General features: G+C 37.9%; 1 protein-coding gene across 4 annotated transcripts in view; it reads right to left on the bottom strand.

Annotated features, from left to right (window-relative positions):
- creb3l1 (cAMP responsive element binding protein 3-like 1) overlaps positions 1 to 11,868 on the bottom strand; it is a 29,192-nt gene extending 17,324 nt beyond the window's left edge. The window contains exons 1-2 of one of the 4 annotated variants that reach the window (XM_059532843.1): positions 11,444 to 11,868; positions 1,168 to 1,302 (exon numbers count right to left, since the gene is read on the bottom strand). In XM_059532843.1, the coding sequence (XP_059388826.1) occupies positions 1,168 to 1,302; positions 11,444 to 11,545 (237 nt within the window). In that variant the 5' untranslated portion in view covers positions 11,546 to 11,868. The remainder of the gene's footprint in view (positions 1 to 1,167; positions 1,303 to 11,443) is intronic. The other 3 variants (XM_059532820.1, XM_059532834.1, XM_059532827.1) reach the window with 3 other exon arrangements.
- Between the last annotated feature and the right edge of the window lie 1,918 nt (positions 11,869 to 13,786).

Below are 13,786 nucleotides of genomic sequence, written 5' to 3'. Positions count from 1 at the left end.
TAATTCGATATACAGCCTCTTTTCAAATGATTAATTCAAATGAAATTCAGAGGAACACTGATAAACCCCTTCTGTTATTTAACCTAAGGTGCATGTGTCTGAAAAGTAGATTTTAAAAAAGAGACACGCATTCTTCTATGCATGAGTGCATTTATAATGCATGTCGTCATTTTGCGAATGGAAGGACGTGTGTGTGCGTCTCTGCTGTACGGGTATGTGAATGTGTGTTTGCTGAGCCAGGGTGTGACAAAGGTGTGAGAGGACCTGATCATATTTACATCCTGGTGAACGGGGACAGGTGTGTGAATGACACACCTGTAGCGCAGAGGGCATATAAACCAGCCGCTATGCACATATCACACATAAGGACACGTGCACACATCCAGACTCCCAGCACCTGTACGAGTTCTCACACAAACCCCTAACCACTGCAAGATCTCTGTGAAGAGGGCATTGGGAAAGCAGTGCTGTTATGAATGTTTTCTCTGGCTGTCCCTAGTCGACCAAACAGAGCTTCCAAAACAACAAACCTGAGTTCGCAGTATCTGGTCAAACTTGTTGCTCACCATATGGATGCATAAGCAGAGGAGCAGGAAACAAACCCTGCAATGGCAGTTATCCGTATTGTTTGATGAATGACATCCTGGGAACACCCTGACGATCGAGTTTGTGAAATGACGCAGCTCTCTTGCCGTCAGTGCCAGGCTAATCACCACGGTTGAGCATGGCAGAATAAACAGTTCCACCCTAAAACTTTTGAAGTTTGTTAAATGTTCCTGCTCCTGGATGTGTGGGGCGGATATACTAACAGACTTGAGTAATCCAGACTGAAGTTGCTATTTCATAACTCTGAGCTGCATATGCTTGCAGGCTGCATGTGTATTTTAATTTGCATAGTAGTGCTTTGACATTTTTGTCAAGTAATCTATTAGCCTAATGCAAAATGCAAATATAAATGATGCTTATTATGAATGAGCTTTGATGGAAACCAGTATTCACGTATGCAACTTCTCTGTCTGTGTGGTCCTGTGTACATTTGTTATCAGAGCAGACAGTCAGAATGCTTCTCTAATCGGTTTTATCTTTCTGTAGAGTTCTTTCCTGTTTTGACAAGTGTCAGTTAAGAGTTTCTTATGTGGTGTCTGTCTGGTTTTCGGTTGACCTTACAGGGGCCAATGGTAATGATGCAATGCTGGGGTGCTGATGCAAGAGTCCTGAAATTCCACATCTGGAAGGCTCCTCTGAGGAAGAATTCCAGAAGATCTTGGAAGTACTTGAAGAGTGTGTCTCTGTCATTAGGGTCTAATTTTAGGAGAAATGAAAACAAGTAATGTCTCTGGATTATAGGCGAAACTTTATAAGAAGTAGAATAATGACATTAACAGGATAGTTCACCCAAAAATGAAAATACTGTCATCATTTGTTCACCGTCTGTATGAATCTCTTTCAGCTGTTGGAAAATAATACTACTGTAAACCTTTTGGTTACCAACATTCTTCAAAATATATTCTTTTGTGTTCAGCAGAGGAAAAAAACTCCAATACAAGTTTGAAACTAACGGAAGGTGAGTAAATGATTGTTAAACTATCCATTTAATAAGATGGTTTTCCTCACATTCAAAATGCAGACTGAAGGAACATGTTTTTTTTTTGTTACATTTGCTGCTCAAAGTGGACCTATCCGATCCTTCACACGTGTATCATATGCATTTATGTTGACATTTCACAATGATTACTGCAGCTGGGGCTTTTGAGCTCATTTCTGCGACATCCGTGTCTTAGTCTTGCATAACAAAACACACAGAATGATTTTATCTATGTTGTATTGAGTACAACAAGGAAGAGAGAGTCGTATTTCTGCATTTTATAATTAGAAGTAGTCCTCTAACAGTACTACAGCTTCAAAAGGCATTGAAACAAGAAGCACATACTAAAAGAAATCTCATTTCTTTCTATGCTCTCACATATCAAAGAGAAAAGACAAGGTTAATGTAATATATATAAACACACAGTATACATATATATATATATATATATATATATATATATATATATATATATATATATATATATATATATATATATATATATATATATATATATATATATATATATTATATATATATATATATAAATTCTTAATATACTTTTTCAGCTTAGCCAATACGGTCATTTAAAATATTTCTGGTTTGTCATTTGGGCACTCTTCCTAAAATGTAAAAAAAATTGACCACAGCTGTAGCAGTGCAAAGCATGTGTGTGCAGGCTGAGCAATGCCCTATTTTTCCATCTGATCCATTTTCTTGAAGTAACGTTTGGGTCATGTCCGGGTCTAAGCAGGCTGGTTAACTGCACGACTGTTCGAATCATCGCATTCCATTCCCTTATTCCAGACCTTCAGCTGCACTCCAGCCAATCAGAACTCAGTATGCAAATGAGGAGAGGGGAGCTTGTCATTTTGGAGCTGGAGTGCAGGGTGTGCACGGAGCAGCTCGGTGCACAAGAAAATAACGCATTAGTGTTTGGAAAAATAAATATGCTGATAAAAATCCTTCAGCAGCAGTGGAATTGGGAATACAGCCAAACCCACAATGTTTGGGAATATATGTGCCTCTCGCTGAGTTGATTCTGAGAACAATGAGTCACTACGAAAAGATTCATTCTTAGAGTAGCAAAAAAGAGAGAGAAGGAAAGAAGTTCTTGAACTGAAAATGGAGTTTGCAGATGTTTAGTGTTTACACTAGTCAACGTGTGATGCTATTAAAAATATGGTTCCCTCATGTGAGGCATGAACATCAGCTTCAGCCTCAGCATGATCTGATCAGTTTTATTTATTTACATATCTAAATATTTAGAGCTTTCTCTTCCAAGAAGCATGCATGAACTATTCTAACTCATCTGCACTGGATCTGATTTTTTTTTACCTAAATATTAGCTCAGTCACATGTGAATGTAGGGTGAGGATGCATTTTAGCAATCATATTGTCTCTAAACCAGCAGATCTGCACTTTAAAGCCAGTTCTTATTCTCAGTTTCAGATTCCAGCTGTGGCAGCTGTGAAAGATCAGAGATGGGTCAGGGAGGATAGTCATGAACTAACGCTCATTATGATCCGCTCAGCATGCATGATGAGCCAGGCGCGTGGGGTGGAGGGGTTGGGGGGGGGGATGCAGCGTTGCAGGTGAGGGAGCCAGGCCTCTGCAGGTGTTCACAGGTGAGGGCTGATTTAGATTACAGGCATGGCGTCAAGTTCACAGCTGCAGTCTGTGACTTTTGTAAGCTTGCCACCAGACACAGACCTACCTCTCTGGAGATCAGGTCACACAGGTTTCTCACTGAAAGGATTTCAAAGACGCCAGCTTTTGTGTTTAGAACTCAGCGACCTTTTTGAAAGCAGTACTGATAAGATGGAGAATGAGGTGGTAGATCTGAAGTCTGCATCTTATTCTAGTCCCTGCTCTCCTCCTGCACCCTCACTCCCTTCTCCCACTTTTTTCCTTTCTTTCTTTGTCATTTTTTCTTCCTCTAACTTTCCAAATACAACTCTTAGGTCCCTTCCCCCTCTCGCCTTCCTCTGGTTTCTTAATTCCAGTTCCAGATTTTTCTTATGTTCTGCTGTCAGCCACAGAGCAAGAGAACCATGACCACAGAAGGCAGTTGGGCTTCAGCCCCACCTCCAGACGGGAGCCACTGAGGGCCACAAACCAGACGAGCTCTTCTGGAGGTGAAACACTGGGTGGTAGAGAGACTGAGTATGGGAGAAATATAGACAAATCTGAACTAGATTTTCGTGACAGAGTAAAAAAAGCAACTCAAAGACAGTGAGTTACAGATACTGGAACTTTTAGATGAAGAGGGCAAAGGAACTGAGGACACAAATGAACCTGAGGGATATCCTAAGGAGCGAGGAATCCCCACAGCCCCTCTATTTTCTGCTACTGTTGCATTTCGGAAGAGGAGGGGGTCTGCAGATGTGTTCTCCATCCCCCCTTCAGAGGACTCCCTGTACTCTGTAATTTTGCCAGGCTAAATTGGCCCTCTCAAAAGAGCCTGTGGCAACACAGCCCTGGGCAGAAGAATATCCTGTATACAGACCAAATAGCTGTGTTAGTCTAGTCTGTTCCTGTCTGACCACAGTGAGGAAAAGATGAGACAGAAATGTATAAGTGTGAGATATTACGTCCCATCTACAAGAAATAGTCAAATTTGTCATTCACACTGTATAAAATAAATGAACAAAATCAGAAAAGTCAGAATTGTCAGATACAGTCACAAGAAACAGTAAAATATCTGGGACACAATGTGAGATATGAAGTCACAAACTGTGTTAACTAAATAAAGGAAAAAAATTGCAGTTCACAAATACGAAAACTATAACTGCAACTGTGAGAAACAAAGTGGCAATTACGCGATTTGAGAGAAAGATTCAGATTGTGAAATAAAATCGGAAGAATTCAAAATATTGGTATTTGTGAAAAGTAACAACTACAAGAAAATTTAATCTGCATGTGATATTGTGAATTATAGTCACAATGATGATTTATAAATTCTACTGGAATTAGTCAAATATGTGACAATCACATTGTGAAATATAAAGTCACAATAATGTGAAAGTCACACTCAGACAAGAAATATGTCACAATTATGCGAAAATCACAATTGTGAAATATAAAGATGCAGTTATGAGAAATGAAGCTGCAGTTTTGACATATAAAGTAGCAATCAGGAAAAATAAAATCACAATTACACAACTACACTTTTTACTCTGAGGTAGAAACCTGCTTCATTATAGTTTTTATGATAATTAAATATATTATCCATTGCAGTTATAATAAAATACATTATCTCTCATTAGCATCTCTGTTATACTACATATTCAAAACGGTTCCCTGGAATTAAAAGTCATTATGTAATTAACGTAATCATCTGGGTCTTTGATCCAAAATAGAGAGGGAGTCTGGGAAAACAATGCTGGATAGTTGGGGTCCTCAAGCCCTGCAAACACTGACACCCACCTGACATGTTTATTCAGAGCCTGAGGGGTGAGACAGAGCTAAGAGTGGGTACACATATGTCTCTGCAGGGCTCACTGCCTTAGAATGGGGCTAAGAATATGCCTTCCACGTGTGAAGAAGAAGTTAAACATGCTCTACCGCAAAGGTTAGTAGTCAAAACACAACCCAAGAGTGCAGATACAGTTTAAAACGTTCTGGAAACTCTTGCCCATCTTGCCCCAAAGGCTCTGTACTGTACCTTGGTAACGTAATGTGTTCCAGCTCAGACTTTCTTGTTAGATCAAGAAGCTGCCAGTTATTCAGACCAACATCTGAGTCGCAAATAAAACTCTGATAGGATTTGCCCAAGAAGACCAGAGACACACTAAACTGGATATATAACAATATTCTTTCCATCATGACATCAGTTTGTTTCTATAATTCAACTGAGATAGGACTCTCTTTGGAGGTTAAATCTAGTACACTTCAGAGGGTCACTGAACAGAGCGGTTGGCCAAGATCTCTACAACATCCACAGTTCTGTTCACAGCAGCCCCTCGGGAGAACGACAGAGAGAGTGAAAGATAGAGAGAGTGCCTGCAGAGCAGGAGGAGTTCTGGCATGTCAGGGAACTCCTGCTAAAACATCAGCTGAGGAGAGAAATGCAGAAAAAAAATCAGCTGGGTTATTTGAGCAATTCAAACCAGTTCATAATGTCAAGTTAAATGACAACTGACTTTAAAATGACACCTGACTGTTCTCAAGCCACAGGCACAGAGTTATATCTCTAAGATAAGTCTAAATTGTGGATTTTCAGCCCTTTTTAGGCCAAGGTCCCCTTACTGAATGCAAGGAAAGAGCTGGATTACCTGTTACATATTGTATTTAATTTTACTTAATTACTACATTTTATTCTATGACTTACAATGAAATATTTATGAGGAACTTTACATTATTAGCTAAGAAGTAAACGTAATACTGCATAATTAATTTTTGCACAAGGGATCAAATAATAATCAGTGGTGACTGATATACTGATTAGGGTTTGTATTATTTGTTCATATTTAAATAAAACAAATACATGAAATATATTTAGCCTAGATGTCTTACGCAATAACAGGGTGGGCGTCGGGGTGAAAAGAGTCAGCGCCCACTATTATCGCCGAACAATTGCTTGGCTCTAATGTATTTTACAAATGCTTCAAAACTATTCAAAGCATCTAGCAATTAAACAAAAAAAAAAGAAAGGATCTGGTTTGACAGGACCAAAGCTAACACACCCTTAAGTCTCTACACACTAACTGCTGATTTGGTTATTTTGTGCGTGTTTGAATGTACGCTCACGTAAGAACACACCTCAGTGAACTCTCTATTTATGTCCAAATTAGCAGATTTAAAACCCAAGGCAAAGGTATGACAACAGCAGACATACTTAACCTTTACTGATTAATACATGACAAAGCTACATAATGGGAGTGATCGGCGTACATTGTCCTGTGCAGAACAGGTAAAGAACGTGTGTGAGAACTAAGCACATGTGAAAATTACACAGTGGTTGAATTTAGATTTTTCTTCTAGATTCACACAGACTGGGAAAAAGTGACTGATTAAAAGCTTTAGCCTTTATTTCGGTGGAAGTCTGGGTTAAATCGTGTGGCTGCTATGATGAATCCAACTCCATGATCACAGAGTTAAACTTCTATTTCTGTATCACACCCAGAGAGTTTCATCATTTCTTCATTCTTTACAGTCATCTTAATTGTAGCTCACAGATGTTGAGAGTTGCGATGAGAGTAACAGTTAGAGTCATATCACTACTATCTTTATCGTTGGCCTAGTCATTCTGAAGATTACGCAACATCTCTTCTTACTTTCCTCCTCTTTCTTTTTCTCTATTTCTCTCCTTTTTTTAAAAAAAAGTGTGGACAGCTACATCTGAGAGAAAATTCTGGAGGAATGTGCTGCCTTTCCTCCACTCCTCCCCTCCAGATGCTCTTCACCTCCCCCTGCTCCAAACCCTCAACATTCACCCCAGACTCCTGGTAGAAGATGTCTGTCTCTACTAATAAAAGACCATCATTTATTATTTCAGTCACAATAAAAAAAAACACGGCTGTCAACTAGAACTCCCTGCCTTCTAGGATACACATGAAATGCATCATGTTTTGCTTCAGATATTACATATGGTGTCTATACCCCTTAACCCTTCAGGCTCAGAGTGTTCTTAGATGTACCAGCAAAGATGAAACGACTTTTAGGACGGGTGGGACCTGCCAAACCTGTAGATATCATCTCCAGTCTTTTAGTGTTCAGACATGCACGCTATGTGCTTCTAAAGAATAGTCTTGAATCTGACTCATCATCTTCTCTTCAGAATACTGAAGATGGAAGAAAAGCATCAAACTTCCCTTGCTTTTCAGGTTTCAGTTTTTTCCTCACATGTGGGAAGTGACTGAACAGGTAAAAGATGTAAACAGTATCCTGTTTATGAGATTACCCCGGTGAATCATTCTCTCCATCACCAAAGCCATTCTCAGTTTACGAGATTGGGCAAAAAACAGCAGTATAATAACAATATAAATCCAAAGAAAGAGACAGAATCACAACAACAGCTCCCTTTGTATGATGGACGCACCAAAAAAATAAAGCAGATATATAATATAAAGTCATTTAAATAAGCCTGAGGTTTTTCTGCGTTGTTGTGGTTCACTTATCCTCTCTGTGATCTTAGCTTTAACACACAGTGGAATGAGACGTGCTGATTTCCACCCTTTAGCGCAAGCCATGCAATTACTCTAAAGCTGTGATTTAAATGGCCAGACGTGCGCACACACATACGTTCTTCTATCACTGTAGGGGGACTTTCCATTGCCTCGTATAGTTCTTATTCTGAGATAGTAATATTTTCTCTCCCCTATTCTAAAGGCCCCACAAATCTGTTTGCATTTTAACATTTTCATTAAAACATTATTTAGAGGAAAGATTTTAATTCTGTCATAATTTATTCCTCTAATCTTTGTGTCATTCTAAACCCAAATGATTTCCTTTATTTCGTGAAACACAAAAGGAAAATTAAGCTTCCAAGTGTCAAAAAGGATGGAAAAGCACAACAAAAGTAGCTTAAATGTGGCCCCATTACAAAGCAAACTACATACCAAATCTTCAAAAGCCATACAATAACTTTGTGAGACATAACCTTTAGACAATAAACCTTTAAGTCACTGAAAACTTTGACAATTCTTTTGAGTCAGACCTTTTCAATTAATTGGTTAACCCAGTTCACATTAGTGGCCTGAATGAATTGTCACTGAATTAATCATCACTGGATGGAACAAAGAATAATCTGTCTGTGTTTATTGCGCAAGAAGACTTTTAATATAGTGCATGAGTATAGGCCTATATGAACCACTTTTATGATACTCAATAGTCTTCAGACTCTATTCACTGCACTGTTAGAAAGTCATTCTGATTTGAAGTGACATAAAGCTAGGAAAGTAATGACAAATCTTAATTTTTAGGTAACTGTGAATGCAATCTGTTTTCCTTTTGTACATGATTTCAGGTGTTACTATCCTTATGGGGATATTTGGTCCCCCCCCACACAAATACAAATTCCCGCTGTGGAGGAATTCCAGTTTATAAATATATCTCAACGCAACAGTGCTGGATTGATCCATTGACATTTATAAATATAATGGCAGAATGAATGAACAAAAACACACAGGAGGTCAGAAACCAGTGTGTGTAACTCAGGAGAAATTTCCTCTCTGAGGGCACAAGGCAGTCATTCACTGAGCCTTAAAGGGCCAATGTCTCTCATACACACATACCAACACACACACACACACACATATGCCTAGGGGTAGAGTGGGGGACCATGGAGTGTCTGGAGTGTTCTTTTACAGACGTCCATTCACACACCCACACAGGAGCACAGTGGCATGCATACGCTCATGCACGCGTATACACAGACAGCTATCAGGAGCCGTGAATGAGCCTCCTTCAATCACAAGCCTCTCTCTCTTTTCTCTATCATCACTCTCTCCTTAGTCAGGTCCTTACAGAGCAAACTGGAGCACAGCTGTTACTCAATGAGGGACATCTGGATTGAATACTGCCCGTTAAATACCCTCAGCAACCAACAGAAAAAAAATAGACAGAGGCAAAATCTTCATAAGGAACCCTAACACTCTAATCCTTATAAGACAAGAAAGGATTTCATTAGAGATATACAGCCAGACAGTGACTAAATGATCTATCTATCTAGTTTATCTAATATCTATTATCATTTCTATTACCTTTTTTTTTATTTCAGCATCAAGATTGTAAGTTCAATTTACATGCATATATAAGGAAAGGGGTATAATTTGGGTCCTGGCCACCATTTATTAAAAGTTTTAAACATTCTTTTTTTTAACATTAATCAAATACACAAGTTAATTTGAAAAGGTCCCACGGTGTGACAAATGTATTTTTATTACAATTAATATGAGGACACAAAATGCATACACAATCATAAATACATAATCAAATAAGAAGGTACTAATTAAAGGGATATTTCACAAAAATTGGCAATTTTTTTGTGTGCTGCAGAAGAATGTCAGCCATACAGGTTTGGAATGACGTGAGGGAGAGTAAATTATGAGAAACTTTTGGGGGTGAATTTTCCCTGAAAATAGTTTTAGATTAATTATAGAATGTCAGGACAACAGTTTTATCTATATTTATCTTCTTTTGTTTATCTATCTGATAACTGCATCTTTATTAAGGAGGTATGATATATATATATAGTTATAAAGTTTATCATTTATAGTCTATCAACGACTTTGTACTGTAGAAAATAGTATTTGGGCTTAGGTAGCTCATAAGAGGCTACAGAATACGTCTCCTGTCTGTTGCTGCTGCTGCTTCCCTGATAAAATAAAGGTCAAAACGGTTCCATCTTGTCTGAGCCGCATAATAGTGACATTAGTCTATTTCTGTCTCTCTGCGATGGGATTAAAAGAACCTCATCATGAATGTGTGTCAGTAGAAGCATTAGCAACAGGAGTGTCTGAATCACAGTGAAAAGTGTCCTGGGCTCCTAATGGATCATATGCACATGGAACACTATGCTAGCATCAAGTGAAATGCATTAACAACCAAAACATTACTTTCCTGCTGACCTAATTAAAGGAATCTGTTATGCAAAAATTAAAATAAATTCTTAATATACCCACTCGCATCGTTCCAAACCTGTCTGACTTACTTTCTTCCAAGAAACACTATAGGAATAATGCACTATGTTCTATGTTTTCCACGCAATGAATAAATTCTATTAGTTTTTGAGACCACTTTTAATAATAGTGTAGTTTTTTCCAGACACATTTAGATTTTAGAGCTCAACCGCTCCATTAAAAAGGTAATCTACTTTCAAAATATTAAGCTGGGATATTCTCAAAGCAATTCACCTTCAGTTTTCCATGAAAAAATTACATTTTGGTTCAGAACAACATGATGGGGTACTTTATTTATTTATTTTTTGCATGTCACAGTTTTGTTGTGCAATTTGTTTGCACCAAGTACACTCGTAAAACTTTTATCCCACAGTAGCCTAACATGAACTTTTTTTTCCCCCGTTGGCATGATTTGTTTATTCAGACACTTTCAGAATAAACAACAAACACAACGTGACGGTAGCCTATACGGAATTGGTTCCCCACCTAATAAGTTTTCTTACTCTCCTACTTTCTGTGCCAGGCAAACTCGTCGACTGTGTTTCTGCCCTCCAAACAAAAAGCAAATATACCACGAAGTCCAATAACTTGAGCATCTTGCTTCGCCGGCTGTGGCCGGACACGAGAAACAGGATGAAGCGATCCGTGGGCGTGGTTTAGTTAAACAGGATGATTACGGCGTGTGGGCGTGGTTTGAATAAATAACATTAACGAAGACCTCCCCCATTCCCCAAAGGTCCGGTTCAAGTTGTAAATTGCCCCATCTGTGTGCAGCTGGGCAAACTTCACAGCTTGAGAACTCCTGCCCTTGTTCATGTTTAATTTGCAGCACAACATCCCAGACATGTGTGACAAATAAACACACAGATAAACTGAACAAACACCTATATACACACACACACATATACATACATACATACATACATATATATATATATATATATATATATATATATATATATATATATATATATATATATATATATATATATATATATATGCGCATATACATATGTAATAAAAGCATAATAATACATTAAGCTTATCTGGTAGGCTATTAATAACAAAACGACCATAAATATTCCAAACTTCACAATAAATTATTATTTAAAGTTCATAATAAGAGCACAGGAAAAAGTATTACAAAATCTTTAAGGCATTCGCAACTTAATACTGCTCATTTTCTCTCTCTGCTACTGTTCATAATGATAGAAGATGCGGAGGTTTGACGTACCACATTGGATAAGAAATCACTCTCATTCAGATCTTCTAGGTCCAACAGGTTGGAATTGGGAAAAAGTTTGTCCGAAGCGAAGGTGTCCAATATGGTGTCCATATCGTCTGTGAATTTTTTTAAAAAAGGCTTGGAAAACAATAACAATATCTCAACGGTGAGATAGGTTGTAAAACTGTTGAAATCCAATTCAAAAATCGCAACCAGTAGGCTATTATTATGTGTGGCTTAAGCGACGTGCGCTCGTCTGCACTGTCAAGTCGCCTTCATGCACTCACTGGGCGTCTCTAGTCTGCCCATTTACACTTCTCTGGAAGTGTCGGAGAAACTGGACGTGATTAAAGCGAGGTGGCCGTGCGTGTTTCTTCCAAATCTGTCTCATTCATCTGCGTTTGGTCTCTAAGGGGTAACTAGACTGATACATATTTAATGTTGTCTCCGCCCTACTCTCGCTCTTTACGGCCGATGGGAACGCCCACCTTTCACTTCATTTAAAGCGACAGCGCATTGATTTCCATTGCCACAGCCATTGACGCACAAGAAAGACTGAATCCATTACAGTAACAGCCTTGGCTGCCTATTAGGCAAAACTGAATTCAACTTTTAAAAGTAATAGTAAAATGTTTTCATGACCACAAAATACCTAGAAATCCTTCCTGATGGAATAGAAACTAATTTAGTCATGTTGAATTCATGTAAGATGCTTCAATGGAGGAGATTATAATGAATCTCAAATACACTCCAAGTTGTTTACAAAGGGTAAAAATGTGAACTTGAATTTACAAAACAAGAGGAAACATGTAGGCTAAATACTTTGAATAATGATGTATTTGTTAAATTCTTTACTCACAGTTGCAATAACAGTCTCAAACGTGAACTGGCCTAAATGATCTCATCTTTATGTCAAACATAACCACTGAGATGACATTTAGGTGTTGACATTAAAACCTAATCGTGTAATAACAGATAAATATAAACATGTGATAATGGTGTTTTGGAGGAGTGCTGTAAGCCCCCACATAGAGGATGTGATGTCTTCTGGATTATAAAGTACAGAGGGGTTGTTTATGAAACTTGAACCATTAAAAGGCAGTGGACCAGGCATTGATTTAACCTTTAAAGCGTGCATTTTTCACGCAACCTATTTTTCATCATTTTGAAAGACAAATGATCTCTGTCTGATTGGATAACTTTCCAGTTATGTAATTGCAGTGAATCACATGAGTGGAAGAAGATTCAGTGTCTGATTACATATAGATTGATTCCACTGAATCATTTCACTAATTTGGCTCCTTGCTCTCCTCTTTTAGATTATTTGCCCTTGTCTGTGGAGTGCTACGAGTCAGTTCATGTGATGAAAAATCTTTCAGATCAAGTGTGCAGGGTTCACACAAGAGTTTATAAGGATGCAACCTAATACTCAGAAATTCTTTTATTATTGGCAGAGTTTTCTCACCAGTAACTTTACCTCAGGTACTGTTACAGCTCTTTTTTCCTGCTTTTTCTTTATCTTTCTCTGTCATTCAAGGTGCCCTAGTTTTATAGAAACCTGCTCTTTAATAATGGAATTTCTATTTGCAGTGAAAGGTGTCATTTTTCAATTCACACATTACGTATGATTACAAAATGATTTTGTGTTATCATTTTCTCCAAGGCAGAGTCCAGTTGTTTTTCAGCCCAGTGAAAGGGGAAATATCTATAGCCTACCTGTTATGAATTACTCAAGGCTGTTATGGTTGATGTTTATGGACAAAGTTGATGTTAGCTCAAGGATATAATGGTGATAGGGTGGTCTCAGCAAGTCTCTATAGTTTAAAGGTTTCCCTTACCTGGGATTGTTCTTGTGTCATTTTCACTGCAGTCCAAGGGCTTAACCATTATATATGGTCCTGGACCACAAAACCGGTCATAATTTTAATGATTTATACCATATATAATATGAAAGCTGAATAAATAAGCAGTCCACTAATGTATGCTTTGTTATGATAGGGCAATATTTAGCTGAGATACAACTATTTGAAAATCTGGAATCTGAGGGTGCAAAAAATCTAAATATTGAGAAAATCGCCTTTAAAGTTGTCCAAATGAAGTCCTTAGTAATGTATATTACTAATAAAAAATGAAGTTTTTATATATTTACAGTAGGAAATTTACAAAATACCTTCATGGAACGTGATCTTTACTTAATATCCTGATGATTTGTCGCATAAAATAAAAATATGGTATAAATAAAAATAATAAAATAAAAATACCCATACGGGTTTGACCCATACGGTGTCTTGTTGTTGATTGCTACAAATATAACCGTGCTTAAGACTGGTTTGTGGTCAAGGGTCACATATT

This window comes from Carassius carassius, chromosome 3 (genome assembly GCF_963082965.1).
Source record: "Carassius carassius chromosome 3, fCarCar2.1, whole genome shotgun sequence".
In the NCBI taxonomy this organism is placed as follows: domain Eukaryota; kingdom Metazoa; phylum Chordata; class Actinopteri; order Cypriniformes; family Cyprinidae; genus Carassius; species Carassius carassius.
This window is presented reverse-complemented; position numbering and strand designations above follow the sequence as displayed.